Here is a 23,027-nt window from a genome sequence, read left to right on the forward strand (position 1 = left end):
ATCAAGTGCCAAAGATCTTGATGACTACTCATGTTGTTTATGTTTAATTATTATTATTATTATTATTATTTTAAAGAGAGTTCAGTTTTGCATCCCAAATATGTCTGGGGTGACATTTTAACAGTCAATGAGTCAAAACAGTCAAAAAGGAGGGCAGGAGGGTAGCCGGCTGGTATGAAGGAGCAGCAACCATTGGTGGACCAAATGCCATTTTTGTTTTCTAGATGTATCTTGAAGGGATGGTCCAAGAATATACAAAATATACAACCTGTCCTAGTGACCACCCCACCTGCTTGCATAGGCCATTTAATGGCCCTAAAGGCAGTCTTTGGAGTTGAGGCCAGTGGCAACCAGCTAGAGATACAGGTATATAGATCAATTTTTACGTGTGTGATGAAAAGGTGAGGAATCTAAATCTCCCTTGAGCTCCAAAGGTCAAATCTTAACAATGGGCAGGATTTAGCTTGGAGAATAATTTTGGGGCCACCGCTAGTCCTGGATGCTCTAAGTCACAGGCCATGCCTGGAATTAGCAATACTTCTCTCCCTTAGACAGAAAAACTCAACACTTTACATAAATGCCAGCCCTTCATTCCCACAATGGATTCTTAAAGTGTACCTTTCTTCCCTTTTTAACGAGCAGGATAATATGATCTCAGTGGAAATGAGAAAGAAGGATTGACTGATGCTGTGTAAAGCCTCTGGACTTGGGAGGCATCCTTTTTTTTTCCCCCACTCCTGGATGGAGGGGTATTTTTGGCTTTTTTTTTGTCAGGTCATAACCCAAAGTTAGGTTAAAGACACAGCTGCCCTTTGAGGCTAGAGACATCTATGCTGTAACTGGTTAGTAGGGTCGCAACAATAACACACAACACAATTTGTTGATCACCATGGGCTGAGGCCAGCATGCCCCAAGGAGGATATATAAGAAGTGTGATGTCACATCTGATTGGCCACTCCGAGATTCGGGCATCCAAGGTGACGAGATAGTCCTAGAGGTTTTAGTCCATGGAGAAAAGATAAAACATTTAAGCTTCCAAATAAGCTTTTCAAGTTTTCATTAGCAAAATCAGAGAGATTAAAAAGAAAAAATCTAGCTATGGCAATAAGGTGAGGCCAAAGGTATACACTGTGATTTTTTTTCAAGGGTTTTTATTCTCTTGGCCACTTTGAAGTCATGCTAGAAGTTTCCAGAATCCCTAGTGCATATGGTGTGCAAAAAGTAAGAAAAGAAAATTCCTCCTTCACGAAGTCTACATGATCGCAGGCCAGAAAGTGTAAGGTGTCATTCCACAGTCTACTGCCATTAAGGCCATTGGTACGGACTTGAAAAGATCTCAATAGCTCAGTCCTATGAAGAACCAAAACAGATCAAAAGGTCTGTGAGGAAGTCTGACGCTTTGAATATTGGGATTTTTCTGACACAAAGGACAAATGAACCAAGAGGTTAATTTTGGCTACCAAACTGGGATTTGGTTTTCTAGGTCATTTTTCCCCCAACCATTTAAAAAGAAGACAAGTTAGTGCTACAAGTATGCAACTTTAAGATGATGTATTCTCCTATAAAGTTGCATTGAGAAGCAAGTTAAATAAGCCCCTCTTACTGCTGCTGTCCACCTGCAGGGAAGTCACATCCATTTTCTTTGAATTCCATTGCCAACAGCGGGATGCAATTCCGATAGTGCTGAAGTAAGCAGCCTTTCTGCCTTGCTGAGAGTTCACCTGGTTTCTTCATCATCTTCTACCATCTGGCTAGGGCAAGGCATAAAGAACAGACGTAGATATCTTGAGTATAGTTGAGTGCATGACAGAGTGTGTGTGCGTGCGTGTGTGTGTGTGTGTGTGTGTGTGTGTGTTTGTGTGTGTGTACACAGAGGTTTATATGTGAGAACTCTCTCTCTCTCTCTTTCTCTCTCTCTCCTTCTCTCTCTCTCTTTCTCTCTCTCTCTCTCTCTTCCGCAAGGCAGCAAGTTCTGACCAAATTCCAGCCCTCTGTCTAAAGAGTCTTCCTTTAGACAACAGCCGGTGCCATGGAGCTCCTCTGGTCATTAGGTTATTTAGATATGTCTCTTCATATGGAGGGCAAGGTGGTCAGACCTGGAAAAACACCTAAGAAAATAAGAAACAATATAAAATTAATATACTGGATAAAAGAAGAAGTCTCCTAGATAAAAGATGAGGATCACTCTTATCTGACAGCAAATAATCTCTGTGTATCATTTACTGACAAGACTCAAAAGTTATGGAATCATGACCAAAGGAGCTCTGATTGGTCTTGTGAAGAATCTTGGAGACCATCAAAAATCAGTAGTAGTGACAAATATGACAATAGAACCTGCCCCAGAGATGAGAGGTCCTAGGTTCAAATCTAGCTATGTGATCCTGGTCAAGTCACTTAACCCCCATTGCCTACCCCTTACTGCTTTTCTACCTTGGAACCAATACATAGTATTAATTCTAAAATGGAAGGTAAGTATTTTATGAAAAAAAAATAATGATTCTGATGATAATAGCTAATACTGATAATGCCCTTAAAGATTCACAATATTCCTCTTGCATTCCTTGCATTCCTCTTTATCTTCTTATTGGACCCTCATAATAGCTCTGTGAAGCAAGTATTATAATTATCCTCCATCTGACAGATAAGGGTGAAAGAGAATAAACCACTTGTCCAGGGTCACACAGATAATATGATTTGAGGAGATATGCCAGGCTTCAAGGCCAGTACTCTATCCACTACATCGCCCAGCTTCTTCTAGTCCTCTCATTTTATAAAAGATAGAATTGAGGCCCAGAGAGTTTAACTGACTTTGCTCAAAGTGGTAAGAACAAGAACAAAGATTCAAACTTAGGTCTTCCTTCAACTATTCCAATACTCACTTATTTTATTTTACTTTGAAAAAATATTTTAATTATATATGTATACATTATTAAAATAATTCATTTACCTAACATCATCTAGATATCTAGGTAGTCGAAAGCATTGCAAACACAAAATCTATCATTGGTATTGAAAAAGTCATAGAATATGTCCTCAATTTTTACCATTCTGATCAACTGTAACATAAGTTCTTTTTGCCTCTTTTTCTACCATTCATATTTAGGGGCTGAAGAGTTTCAATAAGTCAGGTTGTTGGAATGGAAATTGTCACAATGTCTGGAGTGAATGGCCTCCTTTCCCTTAAGACTAATTGAGAACACTCTATTTTTCTTGTCCCCAAAAGGAAATACCCATAGTCAGAAGCACTTAAAAATATGTTAAGTTGTTTTCAAATTTTCTCTTTAGGCTAGGGTTTCCCTCCATTTATGCATACTCTTGTATTCATCACATTCTCTTTCCTTAAGCACAAAATTGCAAAAATATATAATTTAAGATACGACTATATTCGATAGATAGCAGTAGCAGATATGAATATTTACTAGGTTATTAAATCCCTAAATCTATTTGTCATGGCAGGTAAGTTTTTTGATGCACATTTCTTCTTTATTTGAGTAATTGAGGGGCTAGTGAGAAGGAAAAATTACTTCCCTCCATGAGACCACAATGAAATGAATGTGCAAGATCATGGTAGCATTAGAACCTCTTTAAGTCATTTTTCTGCTATTTGGCAGAGAACTATCTCATCCACCTTACACACATAGTGTATGCCTTATTACTAAATAGATAGAAACTTGGCAATAACCAGTAAAAGAACAACCCATAGGACCCCATATTGAGAGTTGAAAGGGACCTTAAAGGTCTCATTTAGTCCAGTTTCTTATTTTATAGATGAGGAATCTGAGCCCCCCAAGAGGTTATAGAATTTGTCTAAGGTCACACAGATTATAAGTAGAAGACCTGGGACCTCTGACCCCAAGTCACGTACTCTTCACAGTGTACCATGTTGCCTCTCCAAAAACATACAAATAATAATTATTATTATAAATTGACTATAAGGGATCATAAATTGATTATAGATCAAAACCTGTGAAAAATGGGATTTAAAAAGTCTCTGTAAAACAAATATTCACATGTCCTAAGTCAGTATCCACCATTATTTCAAGCAATACTTTAATAAATCCTCTACTAAGGTCCAATACTTATGAATCATCCTGTTATAGAAGAATCATTGAATGATCAAAGGCTATGCCAGCACTGGTAGGTTTTCTATGCTGGAAGGGTTTTAGGATAAACCCTATTTGTGGACTGTGAGTCAGTCTATCAAGGACCAGCTCTGGGAGTTACATCTCTAGATATTTTTGACTATGTTAAGCTCTTAAAGATTGGAAGCCTGAGATCTCCACCAATAGAGGGAATAATCATATCAATGGAATCATAGATTTGAAGAACAGAAGTGACGAATCAACAAAAGGATTTGGACAACCTCCTTTAGGGGGATCTATAAGAATATCTGGCCTGATTACATGTCAATAGAGTAGTGACTCTTTTTTCCTAGTGAGCATATTTGGGTGCATAAAAACATTAAATAGCATGGTAGGAATTTGGGCATGCTAGGAGTCAGGAATACCTGAGTTCAAATCCAGTGTTGAATACTGACTAGCTGTGTGATCTTGGGCAAGTCACTTAGCTCTGTTTGCCTCAGTTTCCTCATTTATAAAATGAACTGAAGAAGGAAATGGGAAACCACTCCAATAGTGTTGCCAAGAAAACTCCAAATGGGTTCATGAATAATCAGGTATGACTGAAACTACTGAACAACAACCATATCACTAGATATAGACCTTAACATTCAGGTTTTTATATAAATTGGTCATGGTAGTTCAGTGTTCAGCAACTAGACATTTCCTTGTAGGCTACTCAATTCCTCCTTTTGTCCTGTGTTTTATTTTTCTCTCTCATCATTCTTGAAAAAGGGGGTCCTACTCTAAAAGGGGTTAAAAATCATCTTATCACCTTTCAGGTTGAAAGAAAGAACCTGATGGGTTTAGGCAGATGGTTAAGTGGTCCCAGGAACAAAACTATGAATAAATAGGGAACATCCTGGAGGCTGAAATGAGGAACTGGAGTCAAGGTGAGAGGGTGAGAAGCCCATAGGAAGAATTAAAGTAATGGAGGAAAAGAAGGGCTCAGAGTGGCTTGTTCTCACTGCCATTAAAGCCAAGGGCTGTCAGGAAAAGAAAAAAAAGTGGGAAGATGTAGAAAGTAAGAGTCCAATAGTTCTAGCAAAGGGGCAAAACATTTTCTCTAACTGTGCAATAGAAACCATTTAGGTTTAAGTTAAGATTCAAAGGCTATGCCAGCACTGATAGGCTCTCTATGTTGGAAGGGCTTTAGTATAAGAGCTGTCTTATACTAAGATTTTATATATAGAACTTTGCTTTACCGTTCACTTTTCAGAAATGTATCTCATATCTCATATCTTTAGCCATTCATTCAACAAGGATATAGTGAATGTCTTATATGTGCCTAGATCTGTGTATTGAGATATAGTTCTATAAAACTGTGCTTGTGCTAAAGAAATGGCAAGTTCCTGTGGGGAAAAAGAAATCAATGGAAATCAAACAAAACTAAAATTCTAAAGCACTGGTAGTAGCTTTAAGAAATTTAGCTTAGTTGTTGGCTAGAGCCATTTATAACTGTTACTTGTTACAGTTACAAGCACTGTATGAGAAGAGTTAGTCTGGATCCCTCTTCATTGCACTTACTTGTTTGATAGAGCATCATCATCATGCTCAAACATTATTAACAACTACTTATGGAACGACATCAGTGAACTGGATTAGTCCCAGGTCCCATCCCTATTTCTCTTCTGATTTACTGAACACGAATTAGCTCAAGACCAAAAAGAACTTGACAACTGATTAGCAGTAATGCAGGATACCAGGTAAGTCTAGAATCCAGAAACACAAAATCCAATCCTTCAAAGAGGGTAAGAAAAGTCTATAGCTGGCAAAAGACAAGAGGTCAAGGTCCTACTTTCGACATATCATAGTTGTGGGGGGCAACTAGGTGTCTCAGTGGATTGAGAGCTAGACCTAGAGACAGAAGGTACTGGGATCAAATCTGGCCTCAGACACTTCCTAGCAAGTGATTTAACTCCCATTGTCTAGCCATTACGGCTCTTCTTTAGAACCTACACAGTATTGGCTCTAAGATGGAAGGTAAGGGTTCATTTAAAAAAACAAACATATAATAGTTGTGTGAGCTTAGACAAGTTACTGATTTTCTCTGAGCCTCATTTTTGTCATCTTTAAAAGGAGGATAAAAATATTTGCGTTGTTGCCTATCTTATAAGGAAAGTATTAAAAGGAAAGTATTTTGTAAATTTAAAAAATGCTACATAAGTAGGGCAAGTAGGTGGCACAGCAGAGAGAGCACTAGGTCTGGAGTCGAGATGACTTGGATTAAAACCTGGCCTCAGAAATGTTCTAGTTGTGTGCCCCTGGGCAAGTTGCTCAACCCCCAATTGCCTAGTCTTTGCCCTTCTGTTTTAGAGGTCTTCCTAACATAGAAAGTAAGTTGTGTTTTTTTTTTAAATGCTACATAAATATGAGTCATTTATTATTAAGGATAACGATATAGAAGACCTTAAATGATTATAATTGGTCAGGTACAGAAAGCCAACCAAACTGAAGTTGTCATTGCTCTTCCTTTGAAAAGAGGTAAAGATGGGGCAGGGAAAAATAACACAGTCATTAGAGACATAGGGCTGCCAAAACAAATAACCATCTTAGTGAACATCAAAGGGACACACAGCCGCTGGTATCTCTATCTAAGACTGGACCGGTCTGAGAACCCCAAAGGTCTACTCCTTTCCTCCAAATGCCCTGATCACTTCTTGCATTTACTCTGCCAGAAGCAGCCTTTCTTGGACTCTTGCAAGCCTGCTGAGTCAGTGGTACAGTGACACTGGCTATTAGTGCTAATGGGAACAAAGCATTGTTTCCTATCAGCAGCGTCATGCTATGTGAAAGCATTTCTGTAAACAAAGAAGCCTGGTGCCTCCCTCTAGCTCTTCCCTCTTGCAGCTGGTGAGAGTGGGAAACATCCTCATCAAACAGTAAGGGGGTTATCAGTTAGAAGGCCAAGAAAACAGTGTGGCCTCCCTCCTCCCAGCCACGGCAACGTCTTAGAGCGTGAAGAGCTTGATGAGATATCAGTGATGGGCAAGTCCATCTCCACCACACAACACACATGGCAGTTGAGACACCATGCTATGTGCATACTTTTTGCCAAAGAAAACCCAAATCCTAGCTAGTAGCTCAGTAGGATGCCACTGCTAAACTGAAAACCGGATTCAAAGCAAGAGAGGGCGCAGATTCCCATTCGCTGGCACTCTGGTCGGATCACTGCACTGTGCTGGTATGGGGCATTAAGACGATCTTAAAAGTGAGACTCGCTGCAGGAGGTCAGGAATGGTAATCATCCACAGGTCCAGGGCTTTTCTCTCCCATATCTTTGTGCGATGTCAGCTCCCTCTTTAGTTCCCCATGCCACATCCCAAATAAATGCTATTCTTAGCACATAAATGCTGATTGAAAAGGAAGATGGCTTGCCAATTCAAACTAACCCTGGCATTTGTGTGTCCTGAAGGCTCAGCACAAACCTCAGCCCCTGGATTCAAGGGTACCTATTGTTTGCCTGTCTCACACAACTGGGAGTTGGATGAATTTATGCTTTTCCGTCTCAAAAGGAGAGGAATTCATGTCATCCAATCAGTTCATATCACCTGCAAATTTCCAGGTCCAGAAACCAAACCAAACATGTTGAAATCAAAGGCACAAAATACAAGAGACTACCAGTATATCCATCTTCCCTTCCACAAACACAGTTTCAATGGTTTGGTCCATCTCTCTTCACTGATCGCATGAATGGACACATTTCTGACGCACTTGTCATAAGAAAGTCGTAAGTTCTTCAACATGTCAGGTGATGGGAGTTAGATATATCACATCTAGCAATCATCCAAAAATACTTCCTTTCTTTCCAAGTACTGACTGACTGCATCAACCGATACGGCTGCGCTCACACTGCCTTTCAGTTGGAGTCTTCACTGCTCTTCAGAAGAGGGCAGTGAATTTAGGGGTAGCGTTAGACTTGACTACCACCTAACTAAAAGCACCTGAAAGCTCCCAAAGAATTTGTCCTCCTGGGGAAAAATCATACATCTTATGTATGTTAATTATGGATATTATGTATGACATACATAATAAAATATGTATGATAGGGGGACCCCAAAATATTCCAATCCTCCCACAAGAAGCATTTCCATTAATCAAGGGGAAAGATTTGGCTGGTTCAAAGATGAGAATGAGAGCCAATAGATAAGAGGATGTGTTGAAATCAAATGATCCTCAGTAGGAAGACAGATCTTGGCTGATGTTAACTCAGTGAGTCTTGGGGCAATACATACAAGGGGGAAAAACTACCCCCTCCTAAAAATAGGATTAAGCAGACTCTTGGAGAATGAGCAGCAACAGTTTAATGAACTATACTTCCAAATGTCCCAGTGGGAAATTTATTTCTTTAGCTTCAAGAGGAAAGATTTTTAGTTAATTCTTAAAAAGTAATAATAAATGGGAAATAACCCCTTATAGGAGGGAGGAAAAAGTAGGGGGCAAGGTAGGGGGGACTGCCAGAAACAAAGAAACATGAATTCTCTTTTCTAAATGTCTAGAGAATAAGGAAAAGGTCTCCTATAGCCTCAGATCTGGTTTATCCTGTGTTTCATTTGAAACAAACAAAAGCTAATGCAGGGCTAACAGGCAGAGGAAGCCTTGGTGAAAGGGGACTGCAGTGGGACATCAGGGCTTGGGAAGACAGGATACAACACTGATCGCATTTCCTTCCTTATGAAAGCTGGGTCTTTGTTTACATCCTGTCCACCCCCTCCTGCCATCCTGCATGCTCTCAGCCAACTCAGAGAGCCCAGAGGCTTTCAGTTAGCCTTTATTGTATTATAAGCATTTTTCTTATCACAACCGAGACCCTTAGTATTGCATTAAAAAGACAGTTAATTTTCTTAAGCTTCTTTTTTAATACAGAAATAGGATTAGAAGGATAACACGCTCAGATGCAAGCACGTTATTTGATTATGTCTAAACCTAATCCTGGCTTCACCTTGGTCTGCACAGTCTCCAGTTTGGGGGTTTTATTGGTTGATAATGTCAGCGCTGTCAGATATTATTACTTGGGCAGTGTCTGCTCTTACTCGTCCTTTCCTCCACTCCCAAATTCTAAAGACTTGAAATTAAATTTCAGGATAATTCTTTGAAGCCTCTCCATCTTGGAACTCTTGCACCTTTCTCTCTTTCCATAAGATCGATAGATCTAGAGCAGAAAGGGACCTCAGAGGCCAGCTGATCACATAACCCCTTCCTTTTAAAGGTGAGGAAACTGAGGCTCAAGACTTGTCCAGTCACCCAGTTTATCAGGGGAGAGATTTGAATCCTACTCCAAAGTCTCTGACTCTGTCTTAAAAGGACAGGAAATATCCTCAGAAAACAGAGATCCAGCTTCATGACAGGCAGGAACACAGAGCAGGAATCTGATATCTGACTTATTTTTACTCCAAAGTTCTACCCTATCCGCTGATTGCAGGTAGCCAGAAGTGAAACTTTCTTTGGTGAGTGTTCATAGTACCAGGTGTGCCAAAAGCCTTATTGCCATTTTAAGCTATTCAAGCTTAAAACTTTGAGACACCCTTTACTTTGTTTGAACATCTGTTGTACACTTTCACATTATACTTTGTACTAAACATCTTTGTGTGCTGCTGGGCTTGCTAAAACAACTTCTAAAAAGCAAGCTCTTGAGTTCCAAGACGCTATCTTATTCATTTTTTTAATCTCTTCATTCCTAACACCAGCCTTCCACATAACTGGCACTTAATAAGATTTATTCAATCGAATTTTAGGGTTTTTTCCCTATATATCCCCAGTGCCTGACATATACTAGGTACTTAATAAATGTTTACTGAGTGAATAAATGAGTAGCATTATTAAGAAGTTGTTTTTAGAATAAAGCACTTTGTGTTTATAATTCTTTCTCTAAGAAAGAAAGACTAGAATATAAGATTATCCCTCATGACTAAGAGAAAGGAGAGAAGGGAGGGAGTAGCATATTGGACCACAGACTTGTTTTCTTCCTTAGCATAGGACAAAGTAACTAGGTAACTCACAGCTAGCAGAATAGAATTAAAATCCAAGACCATGTTAACACTTCCATGTGAGAGCACATCTATGATCCAGTTCTCTTTGTGGAGAGGCCAAAGATATACATGCTTTGGAAAAGACTTATGTTTAATCCTCCAGGCTGATCTGTTGTGCACTTCTCCCCTCCATCAATTCCCCAAATCATCTCATAAACCACTTTACCTGTCGCAGTGGTTGCATTTAAAGGGCTTTGCACCTGTGTGTTTCCTGTAGTGCCTCGTAAGCTCGTCACTTCGTGCAAAACGCCACTCACACCCTTCCCATGAACACTTATAAGGCTTCTCACCTGCAGGAAGAGATGAAATGAGCCCTGTTAGTAAATGGCAGTATAACTGTTCCATTGCACATCACCTCAATGGCCAATATCTTGGAAAGAGCTACTTAAAGGGTAAAACTCCCTGGCTACATGGATGGCAAAAACTGAGAGATTAAAATGGACCTCAATAGTGTTCTTACAAGGTCCCTGCATCTGGAAATTCTATTTTGGTTCCCAGAGTTAGGGCATTTCCTTCAACTTGTAGAGCAGTCATTTCTTATCCCAGGAGAATGCTCACCCCCACTGCCTGAGCAGGAAGGAAATGTGCTATTTTCATTAGAACCACAAATGCTTCTAATTCTATTTTCCACCAGAACCTACGGTAATTCGCCATTTCTGGCTTCTTGGTCCCCCCCCCTCCTCCTCTCTTTTTCCCTATCACCACAAACTGTAGGCTTGCGGCTGATTTATAAGGACAGCAACTCACGACTCCAAGAGTGACTGGTTCCTTCCAGTAAATGCAGGTGAATAAATAGGCAAGAGAAAGAACCACAACCTTAGGGAGCAGAAGGCAAATAAAATACGTGGAAGGTCTCAGGCTCCACGTTATCTTCAGCCATAAAAACCCTGTTTAGCAAAGCTCAGAGCTCAATTCTATGCCATGACGTAGACTGCTACCAGAGCTTTCAAACCAATTTGTGAGGCATGTTTTAGCCAGAATGGGGCTCTTACATCGGTAAGTCTGAAATTACAGCACTTAGGGTTCCCTGAACGACCCTTCCATATAGCAACTACAGACCCAGATTTTTTTTAAAGCCTTTTTACTCATCATGTCTATCCCCAAACATGACACACATTAATACTTTTCACCATATGGAAGGACAGTTTCAGGAAAAATCCCCATAAGATGACAGCTGTAGGCAATGATTTACTAATAATAATAGCTGACTTTTATACAGCACTCCAAGGCTTTCATAGAGTTTTACGTTCCTTATTACATTTGATCCTTACAATGGCTAGATGACGTGGTTACTGAAAGTATTTTCACCCTCTTTCCTACCCCGTCTGCCTCCCACCATGGAGTGGGGGAGTAAAATCCTAATCTATTATTTCATCCATGCATCAAATTCCCAGTATGGAAACTCTCCTCTGATGCAGAATTATCAAATAATTTTTAATTCCCCCATTAGCTTATGAGTTCTTTGAGGGCAGAGACCGTCTTTTGTTCTTTTTGTATCTCCAGCACTTCTCTTAGCACAGTGCCTGGCATAATAGGCATTTAATAAATATTTACTGATGGACTGATAACCTGGAGACACTGAATGGTTAAATGATTTGTCCATAGATAATCAGCTAGTATAAATCAAAACAATGGAACTTGAAACCAGGCCTTTCTGATTGCAAAGCTAGTTCTTTATCCATTAGATTATGTTGCCTCTAATTACATCAGATAGGTGAAGAACCTCAGAGTCAGAAAGTTTCAGTAATGTTCCCAGTCAATCATATAACTCATAAGAATTGGAAATAGGATTAAAACTAAGGTTTTTTGTGGCTCAAAATCCAATGCTTTTTTTTTTAACCTTAACTTTCAGAAACAAAAGAGCAAGGGAACACAAATTGAGTTAAATGACTTGCCCAAGGTCACACAGATAGGAATTTTTTCTGAGGCCATATTTGAACCCAAGTCCTCCTTTCTCCAGGGCTGGCACTCTATCCACTGTGCTATCAATTTACCTCACAAATTCAGCACTCTTAAAGTTATATCTTAGTAATTCTGAAGGCACAGAGGACAAATGCTTATTGCGATTGAGATCCAGTCAGTTGTCCCATTATTTCCACATTGGTAGGTTAAACTTGCCCTTCACTTTGAAACATTAGGAAGACATTCATTGTCCAGACCCAACATTTGACCTATTTTCATCTTCCCACCTTCCCTCCTCTTTATTTTTTTAGTTTATTTATTTAATTAATTTAGAATATTTTTCCATAGTTACATGAATCATGTTCTTTCTCTCCCCTCCTCTCTCCCACCTCCCATAGCCAATGAGCAGTTCCACTGGATTTTACATGTGTCATTGATCAAGACATATTTCTATATTATTACTATGTGCACTAGGGTAATCATTTAGAGTCTATATCCCCAATCATGTCCCCATCAACCCATGTGATCAAGCAGTTGTTTTTCCTCTGTGTTTCTCCTCCCACAGTTCTTCCTCTGAATGTGGCTAGTTTTCTTTCTCATAAGTCCCTCAGAGTTGTCCTGGATCATTGCATTGCTTCTAGTAGAGAAGTCCTTCCCTCCTCTTTAAAAATGATTACAAAAGAGATGATCCTTTTTAAGTCAACTTTACACTAAAGTTAAATCTTAATGAATGTCTTTTTTTCCTTCACAAAATCAATGTTATTTTGAGCAAAAAACCCAATAGAGATATTTTCTTTTAAACATTCATAAGTATTTATGAATGAAAATTAGAAACATAGGAGAAATCAGGAATCAGCATTAAAAATCAGAGGAAAAATATATATTCCTCTGATTGCTATCCTGAGTCTAAATTTGGAGATGTAAGTAAAATTTTCAGAAAAGATACAATAGCAAGGCATAACAAACATTTCATACACATCCTATAACTTGACAGACTACTAGTGGAAATACACTATCTAAATAGGCCAGGTCCTCATTGAGCTTACCATCTAGTGGAGAGATAAAATACTAACACAGATAGCTGTCTCTTTTTGTCCTTTTGCTAATTAAACAAATTCCAGGTAAAAGACTGGTATCATGCCTTTTCTTTCTTGTCATACTACCTCCCTCCCAATCTGTTCAATTGACACACTCAGACCACCAAAGAAAATATCTATTATCTTATGTGATAAGACACAACCAAGTCTGGCTTTTGCTAACTTTATTCCCAGGAAAGGTGAGGTCTCTTTAAGATTTCTTCATTTGTTCCTAATATTTTAAACAGGAAGTGATGGGAGAGCTAATTTCTCCTTGGGCCTGCACTTATGGGACTGAATGCTTGAGGAGGAATAAGTAAGATCTTTATCCAAGAGAAGGGGGGGAAAAAAAAAGGTTTCATCTTGGCAGCTCCAGCCATTTACCAATGTTATTGATCACCAGGGAGACTTTGAAATGGAAAAATGGCTCTGATCAGCACAAGGACACCACTGCTGACTACCTATTTGACTTCAGAAACTCAAAATGTCCTCCACTCCCAAAGATCTTTAAAAGTAAATAGGGGAAAAACTCTTCAAGCCTCCAAGACCAAACAAAATTGAAATCCCTACAAAAGGGCATTGAGGAAATCCCATGAAAGACTGCAGCAGTGAACACAGAAAGCCAGGACCTAGAAATCAATCTATCTCTCTAGCTGACTTCCTATCATAGGTTAACCATGTTTTGAAGGACAAAGGGAGGGGGAAGAGAGAAAGGAAAATGAGGAAAGCTAAGAATGTTATTCTTTAATTCAAAGCAAATATTCTTCCCCCTCCCCTACTCCCTTCAACTAGATTTAGTTATTTATTAAATCAGTTTTTTTCCTTTGATGCGCAATAAAACTTGAGGGTGCTTTCCTGGTAGATGTGGACTGTGTTCCTCGTCCAGTAGGGATTTCCCACCTACTTTTCCAGTTCTCTCTGGGCAGTTCTAATATCTACTGTCTCTGAGTATTACTATAACTAACTTCTAGCAACACAACTTCAGGCAGCCTGAATATTATTTATGAGTGTTATAATTTTAAGTCTAAATTGCTCTCAGTGTGGGAGGTGCCATCTAGAACACCTCTGGACTTTAATGGTTACTTTTATAGTTTCATAAAGATTTCTGTCCCTTCTCTCTAATTGGTTTGCTTACACCATGTCATGTATGATAGCAAATATCAAAGTTAAATGAAAACAGCAGAAAACCCGGGAGTCTTATCAAAACAAGAAGGGCTTCTGTACCCCTTGTACCAAATCCTGCTAGATCTAGAGACTGGGGACCTGAAGAAATACAGTCATTATTGCAATTACTGTGTAACTTCAGACAAGTAGATTCCTTATCTCTAAAATGACGTATTTCAACTCAATGGATGTGGAAAATCCCATGCTTGCTTCTAGTTCTAAATTCCTATGATAGTCTTCTCTCATCAGAATCTGGAAGCTAGAAAAGGTACATAGGAAAGAGCAAATGAATTCACAGAGATTTGTTTGTGTGAAAATAATAATTATAATAATATAGGAGATAACTCCCTGAGACACATTTTTATCTGGAGAGAAGATCAGTTTGTAAAAGTCACAAAATATATGGCCAGTATGGTAATATTACCCTTTCTATAATATTAATTAGAAAACTACTTATGCATTACGCTCCCCTGTAACTTGCTGTAGTAGTTTGAGGTCACATTAAAAAGGAGGATCATAGACTTTAGAGTAAGAAGAGCCTTAGAGAGCATTGAGTCCAGCACTCTCATTTTATTAGATGAGGAAACTGGAGTCCAGAGATGTTAAAGAGATTTGCCAGAGGCCATACAGGTACTGAACAGTAGAGTTTGAATTTGAACTCATGCTCCATGGCTCCTTTCAGTTCATTAAGCATTTCAAATTCAGAATCTGTTCCTTTACATCACTTGTGGCTTCTTACAGAGCTGTTGGAAAAGGCTGAAATCCTAGAAGAGAGTATAGGTTGGCTATATGAATAGATATATGGCCCATAAAAAGTTAATAAAGGAAGTTTGTGGTATAGGGGCTATTTATGTAGGGGTTGAGGGACAAGGAAGATTGAGGGATAGAAAAAAGCCATTCTCTAACACAAAAAAATGTTATTGGCAAAATGACATAGAACACAAGGAGGACACTGGTCCAACCAGTGATGTATCTCTTCTGTTTTCTAGATCTAGCAGAAAACAGACTAGCTGAATGGTTGTTGGAAGAGTGACAATAACCCTAATTAGCAATGCTACTCCAGGCAATTGCTAGGATCTACCCAGATTATTTCATTTTCCTATTGGAAAGGAAAATGGATAGTTTTTGCCTGACATGCTCTTTGCCTTCCCAACTACCTCATGAGAGTGCCTGATGATGGCCCTCCCATCCCCTCACCACCAGAAATTGAATACTCCCTATTGCTCCCCCCCACCTAAATAATGATCATCCTTACATTTCCTTAACGACCCTGATCTTGTGCCTGATAACCCAGTCCTCTTGAGTATCACTCCTCAGGGACAGCAAGTGCGTCATTTTACGAAACACATTGGTGTAGCTACTTTCCGCTGATGGACTTGGTGGATCTGTAAGTGCTATTTCAAAAATACTGTATTTTCAATTTTCCCCAACAGGGGTTGTCTTCTTCAGTCTAATATCTCATAGATAGTAATACATAGCAGAGACGTAATTATCATAGTATCCACTGCAAAAGACCACAAGTCTTTTGAACGTTATTTTAATATTATTTCAATCGTCATTAATGATAGTGATCCCAATCTACAGACAAGAAATTGGCCACAGAAAAGTCTTAAGTTATTGGTCCTGCTTGCAAAGCAGGTTACTGTGAAATGTAGAGCACTTCCCCCACCATGGTCTTGACATCTACTAGTTGTGTGTGACCCTTGGAAAATCATTTAACCCTGTTTGCCTCAGTTTCCTCTTCTAGAAAATGAAGTGGAGAAGGAAAGGGCAAACTATTTGATATCTTTACCAAGAAAACCCCAAATGGTGTCAAGAAGAGTTGGACATGACTGAAAGAACTGAACAACAATAACCAGTTCTTGAAGAAGTGCTAGGTGATACCATGATGTATGGAGCACGCATGGCCTGGAGTCACAAAGATCTGGGGTCAGATACTTTTAGTCTATGAGATCCTGGACAATTCACTTCACTTCTGCTTGCCTCAGTTTCCTCAACTGTCAAATAGGGATATTAATAGCACCTGTCTCTTAGGGTTGTGAGGATCTAATGAGATCCTGTAAAGTGCTAAGCACAGTGCTTACTTATATAAATATTAGTTATTAATACTATTATGAACATACACATTCCAACTCACCATAAAATAAAATTTTAAGCAACATGAAGCTTAAAAACAGTGGAAGAGTTAAAAAAGGTACACAAGATAGAGAGGCTTGTATGGGCATACATAGACCGAGAATGTGTGTATAAATAGTAATACTGAGAAAACAATCTTTTTCCATCAGGTTATCCTCACAGAGAAATGAATTTTAAAGTCACACTGGGAAGAAGCAGCAGCAGATGATAACAATACCTAACATTTATATAGTGCTTGAAAATTTGCAAATCACTGTATATATGTGTTATCTCATTTGATATTCCCTATCAGAGAGAGAGAGAGAGAGAGTGGTGGTGACTATTGAAAATAATAATCTAAAACAGGGACTGACCACCATATTAGAATATCATGTCAAAGTTGTACCTGCTAAGAATTAAGTGATATCACAAAAATTTTCTTTGGTTGTAAGAAAGGAAAAAGAATAAAAGGAGAATCTGAAGAAAGAGGATTACTTTATCATTCACTAATTTGTTCAGGCATTCATTAAATTTAACAGGATACCCTACATGGAACTTTCAAAATTTGCTTATCACTGTATAGAACATATAAACTAACCGTTCCTGCCTCCTTGAATTTAGAACATTTACTCAATAGAACTTTTTTTTTGGTATTTAAAATAAAACTTCCAAAAGGACAAATGATTCAGAATAACTCTTTCCAAACTAGAGCAACAGTCCAATAGTGTTACAAGGGTGAAATTAGAGTTAAATTGCCTGCATGTGTGAATTATACATTCCTAAAATTATTGGTACAATACTCAATTTCAGTCAACACCCAAAGTTCCTAGGTAAAGGGAGATAGACTGTACTGCTAAAATTTTTTGCATTAATCCTCAGAACCAAGTAGAACAAGCGCCAAACAACTGACACATACTGGTGGCATGACTCCAAAAAAATGACAACTTCTCAGTGCTCTAGGTAATTCTAAGACTAGAAGTTTTAGGGAAAGTGTTGATTGGCAAAGGTAGAGGTAACATCCTCTTCAAGGAGCTACTTAGACCAATGAACTCACAAGTCCAGTATCTATCACTGTCCCCTATATAACCTTATTTTCTGCGGCTCTGAAAGCTGCCCTAGATCCTAACAGAAATTGAGCTATAGGAATCTAAGAGGTTTTGTCACACTCAACTGATGAATTCCAAGCCTAATTTTGAGATATAGCAGAGTATTAGCAATTATCTAAAGGCACGCCACAAAAGTTTTAATATTCAATCTATTTTCATTTTCCTTAATTAAAAAGATGAATAGCAGTCCAACATTACTCAGATGTCTAGATGAGGTGTGAAAAAAATTATGGTGGTACAATTCTGAAAAAAGGGAATGAATAGCCCTCAACATTAATTAGCATACTTCTCTCCCCTTGGTTATAATTGCTTAAAACCAGCTAATATGCACTGCTATGACACTGGTTAGCATAGGGAAGGCTATGTCTTTCAGGAAGAATGGGGTGGAAGATTATTTTGCTGGCCCAAAGATTATTTGATTCTACTTTCTCTCTCGTTCTACTTTATTGGCTTACATCTGGAGCAAATTTAACACCGTTAAAGCATCTCAGTTAAAATAATCTCATTTTTCATTAGCCCTGAAAAACAAAAAGAATAATGGTGAGGAGAATATGATATTATGAAGGAACTAGTTTGGTTTTCAGGCGTGAAGAGGGACAGTATATTTTTCAAAGTTTGCAATTTATATATGTTTACATTTTTTTTTGCTTTGAGAAAGCAGCCTACATTACTACAGTCCATTTAATAGTTCATTTTAGGCAGTAATAATGGAATGACCTCGGTCAGTTCTGAAAGCCCCATAATAATGTGGGAACTTGAAACTTGAGAAATATAACAACCTGATCCCAGGTCTAACCTTAATTCTCAACACTCAAAACCCACAAGAGTAATGTATATCATATCAAGTTTCGTGGCTATATATTGCATAACAATGCATAGAACATATGTGGGAACATCAGCTATTCACTCCGGATTGTGAACAAAAGTTTATTTTCCTTTTTTATCAATTTAAATAACAAAAAGAGATAAATGTTGGCAGAATTTTTGTTTTATTTCTAAATTGCATGTTATCATGATGGATTAATTTATAGTATGGCCAAGTAGCTCTAATACATAGCAATCTTATCTTTCCTTAACCTGATGACTGCTACCCACTTCTGATGATTCAGATGGGCCACAATGATGCTGTCAGAAGCAATCTGGAAAGTATTGCTAAGGATTATGACATCCTAAGCAAGAAACTGAAGGCCTTAGGGACGTAGGGGGTGCTTTCATGACGAAAGCTGAAGAAAAGTGCTGAAGAAAAAAATAAATAAAAGGCACATTTGAGCTGGTTAAGAAGATAGTGTACATTGGTGGCATCTACATGGCTCAGAGGATTAAAAGCCAAGGTCTAGAGCTGGGAGGTCCTGGGTTCAAATCTGACCTCAGACACTTCCTAGATCTGTGACTCTGGGAAGTCACTTTACTCCCATTTCCCAGCCCTTACTACTCTTCTACCTTGGAACCAATACATGGTGTTGATTTTAAGATAGAAGAGAAGTGTTTCTAAATAAATAAAGGTAAAAATAAAAAAGATGGCATATAAAAATGAGATTTGTATTTGGGGCTTTTAGCTTAAAAGCTGAGATAATAGGCTGTTGGCCAGGGATGGAGTATAGCTAATGAGTGCTAGAAAAAAATATATCTCCCTACAGCCCTACAAACCTAAGCCCTACAAATCTAATCAAAAGGGCTTTGAATTCAAAAGAAAATCAAAAGAAAATCATCTATCCATATCCACCAAGCTAGATACCAGAGAGAATAGGTAGGTGTGGGGAAAGGGAGTACAAACACCCAGAAATGTGGATTTTGTCTCTGAAAAGAAAATAACAAGAAAAGCAGACAACCAACCTAGGATCTCAGATGTCTATATAGAAATGGAAAATGGATGAGCCACAACTAAGTTTAGAAATCTTAATGTAGGGAAGAAAATTTGACCCTTGATTTTGACTGACAAAAATTGAATGATATCACTGTAATTTGATGGTAGGAGACTCATGCTTAGAATATGACTCAGAGAGTAAACTTATTTGAAAAGGAAAAGGACCTGGAGAAGCAAAAGGGAATTTGATTAACACTGTTTGTGTGGGACAGCTGGGTAGCTCAGTGGATTGAGAGTCAGGCCTAGAGATGGGAGGTCCTAGGTTCAAATCCGGGCTCAGACACTTCCCAGCTGTGTGATCCTGGGCAAGTCACTTGACCCCTATTGCCCACCCTTGCCACTCTTCCACCTAAGAGCCAATACACAGAAGTTAAGGGTTTAAAAAAAACACTGTATGTGTGTGTGTGTATGTGTATATATATATGTAATATATATACATATAATCACATATGTATATATATATATTCATAAGATTTATTCCAGCAATTAAGGATGAGGGGAAGATTTAGGGGAGATTAACAGAAGAATGAAAAACAGATAGGTGAAAATCAAAAGGGTAGAAATAGGAGAAATATCAGCAGAGTATATACTACAGACCACCTAAGTAGAAAGGGAATATAGATGAGAAGTTCACACGAGCCTGGCATGAAGACACTGCTAGAAGATTTCAATTATCCAGACATATAAGGGGATTTTTTAAAATCTGTCAAGGCTGCTAATAAATTTAATAGCTTCATTTACCGATAATATTACCTTTTGGAAGATAGGGGAAACAATGAAGGAAATATCTATTTGGGGCATCATTCTCACCAACAAGGTGAAATTGGTCACTGAGGTAGAAATGATATGGTTGTCTGGGGAAGCAACTAATCCATCTTGGAATTTATGTTCCCCATTGACAATATTTCTATCTCCCAACTCCATGACTTTGTATGTGCCAATCTTTCACATGTGGGATGGATTCCCTTCTAACCTCCATCTCATAGAGCTCTCCTCCTCCTTTGAAATGAAGCTCAGATACCATCTTCTGCATAAAGACTTTCTTAATCCCTCCTAAATAAGGCTAGTGCCCTCCCTCCCATAATAACATAATTAACCTGCTTTGTGTACATTTATATATTTGTGTGTATGTACTTATTACCATTATATTTTATTTCATATATTTTTAAATGTACTTTTGTTTCCCCATTAGAATGTAAGCTCAACAAGAGGAGATATAATTTCATTCTTTCTACTTATATCGATAGCATCTAGCATAATGCCTGGCACAAAGTAGGTACTTAATAAATATTGGTTGATGGGTAGGTAGGTAACTTAGTGGATAAAGAGCCAGGCCTGGAATCAGGAGGACCTGGGTTCAAATTTGACCTCAGATATTTCTCAGCTGAGTGACCCTGGGCAAGTCACAACCCTATTTGTCTAGCCCTTGTGTCTTAGAGTAAGGATTAAATAAATAAATAAATGCTGATTGATTTACTGATTAATGCTAGAGAAGAGAATGAAAGTTGGACATAGTCTCACTTATGTTCTAAATCTCAAGAGAATAGATTTCAAAGAGTTCACAGAGAGGATAAGATTAAGTACCATGAATTAAAATTCTACAAGGGGGAAACCTATCCAGTAGGAATGGAAAGCTCTCCAGAATGAAAATCTGAAGATATAATGAAAAACAATTTTGGTGAGGATAAAAGGGGAAGATTTCTAAAGACATTGATATAGATACATGACAAACTCACTAATCAGCTTAGATTTTAGGAAGATGTGTACAGAAGCTTCTCCCTGAATAAAAGGCCCATTTTTATTATAAACATTTTTCCCCAGTTTGTTGTTTCCCTTCTGATTTTGGTTGCATTGTTTTTGTTTGTACAAAATCTTTTTAATTTAATATAATTAAAATCAAAGGCCCATTTTTAAAGAAATCATCATCAGTGGAAGAAGAGGCATGACTGCAACTCACAGAATAGTACAGTCCCCTAAAGAATAAGAGTGAAAAGTCAACAAGAGGCAACAGGGAGGAACATTAGTTGGTTTTAATGTATCTCAGCTAAAAATTGCACATAGGAAGATGTGTAAAGATGACATGAGAGAGATTTGGAACTATAGAAGATGGAAGGCTAGTCATGTAGCAAATTCAAGGAAGAACTTATAGGCTACTCGCATGTTCCACTGATATTCATGCAATCTCAAGAAAACTAGAGGAAAACATCCAGCATGTTGGGTGGTATCTCCAAGGGTTTATGGGAGGACATTATCATCATCATCATTAGTATAGGGTACATGTCTAGAGCACTTTATGCCAGGTACTATGCTGGCACTTTAAAATTGTCTAATATGATCTGCAGCACAATCTTGAGAGTTAGGTGCTTTCTTTATCACCATTTTAGGAATGTGAAGTTGGAAATAAAATGAAGAAACTAAGGTAAACAGAGGTTAAATGATCACACCACTAGTAAGTTTCTGAGACTGGATTTGAACTCGGGTCTCCCTAACTCCAGTCCTGGGTCTCTATCCACTATGTCACCCAGCTATCTCATGGACAAAAATTATACACCATTAGGCAGGATGAGAGAACTTGGATAAGATGGAATTTGCATTGTTGAGGAGGGATCCTTATTTTTTTAAAAAACCCTTACCTTCCATCTTGGAATCAATACTGTGTATTGGCTCCAAGGCAGAAGAGTGGTAAGGGTGGGCAATGGGGGTCAAGTGACTTGCCCAGGGTCACACAGCTGGGAAATGTCTGAGGCCAGATTTGAACCTAGGACCTCCCATCTCTAGGCATGGCTCTCAATCCATTGAGCTACCCAGCTGCCCCCTGGAGGGATCTTTATTGATGAGATTACAAATCCATGAAAACATTATACATATTAGAGGTAGCTACTGAATGACTCAGAAAGAACTGTGTTCAGATATGGTCTTAGACACTTATCAGCTACATGACCCTGGGAAAGTCAGCCACTTAATGGCTCTGAGTCTTAGCTTTTTCATCTACAAAATAGGAATAATATTTTACAAGGCTTTGATTATCAATGAAAAAAATGTATGTAAAGCTTTATGAAATCATTAAAGTGCTACCTAAGTGTCAACGATGATGATGATGATATAATTACTGAGAACTGTCTAATGTTTGAAAATTTTTAGAAACAACAAATACGCTTAGACTAGCATCTGATACTGCATAACAAGATAAGTTCCAAATAGATATTTGATTTAAATATTAAAGGTCATATCATTAAAAAATAATTCAAGGGGACTTCCGGGTTAAGATGGCGGCAGAGTAAGAAGCAGCTCTAAACCTCTCCTGACCGAAACACACAAAACTCCTCAAGGGGACATAAAAACAAGTCCAGACGAACGGAGGAACCCCACAACAGGGCACAGCGTGGAAGGTACGTGGAATCGAGACATTTCCAAGCTAAAAAGGGCTCTCACTCAAGCGCGAGCTGAGCAACCGCCCCACCCCCACCCCCTCCACACTCACCTATAGCTCTGAACCCAGCTAAAAAGAAATAGAGCAAGTTTGGGGCACCCATCGAGTCATCAGCAGCTCCGGGACCTGTTCCTGAGAGCAGCAAGACTTAGGACCCCATTAAGTCAAGAACGCACGCGAAATCTAAGCGCGCGCGCGCGGGAGCGGACGCTGGGAGCGGAGC

General features: G+C 38.6%; 1 protein-coding gene across 1 annotated transcript in view; it reads right to left on the reverse strand.

The window, feature by feature from the left end:
* Nucleotides 1-1,922: 1,922 nt before the first annotated feature.
* Nucleotides 1,923-23,027, reverse strand: part of KLF7 (Kruppel like factor 7) — a 59,352-nt gene continuing 38,247 nt past the window's right edge. The window contains exons 3-4 of the mRNA XM_044669418.1: nucleotides 10,314-10,437; nucleotides 1,923-2,108 (exon numbers count right to left, since the gene is read on the reverse strand). Coding sequence (XP_044525353.1) covers nucleotides 2,057-2,108; nucleotides 10,314-10,437 — 176 coding nt within the window. The 3' untranslated portion in view covers nucleotides 1,923-2,056. The remainder of the gene's footprint in view (nucleotides 2,109-10,313; nucleotides 10,438-23,027) is intronic.

This window comes from Gracilinanus agilis, chromosome 3, assembly GCF_016433145.1.
Source record: "Gracilinanus agilis isolate LMUSP501 chromosome 3, AgileGrace, whole genome shotgun sequence".
Taxonomy (NCBI): Eukaryota; Metazoa; Chordata; class Mammalia; order Didelphimorphia; family Didelphidae; genus Gracilinanus; species Gracilinanus agilis.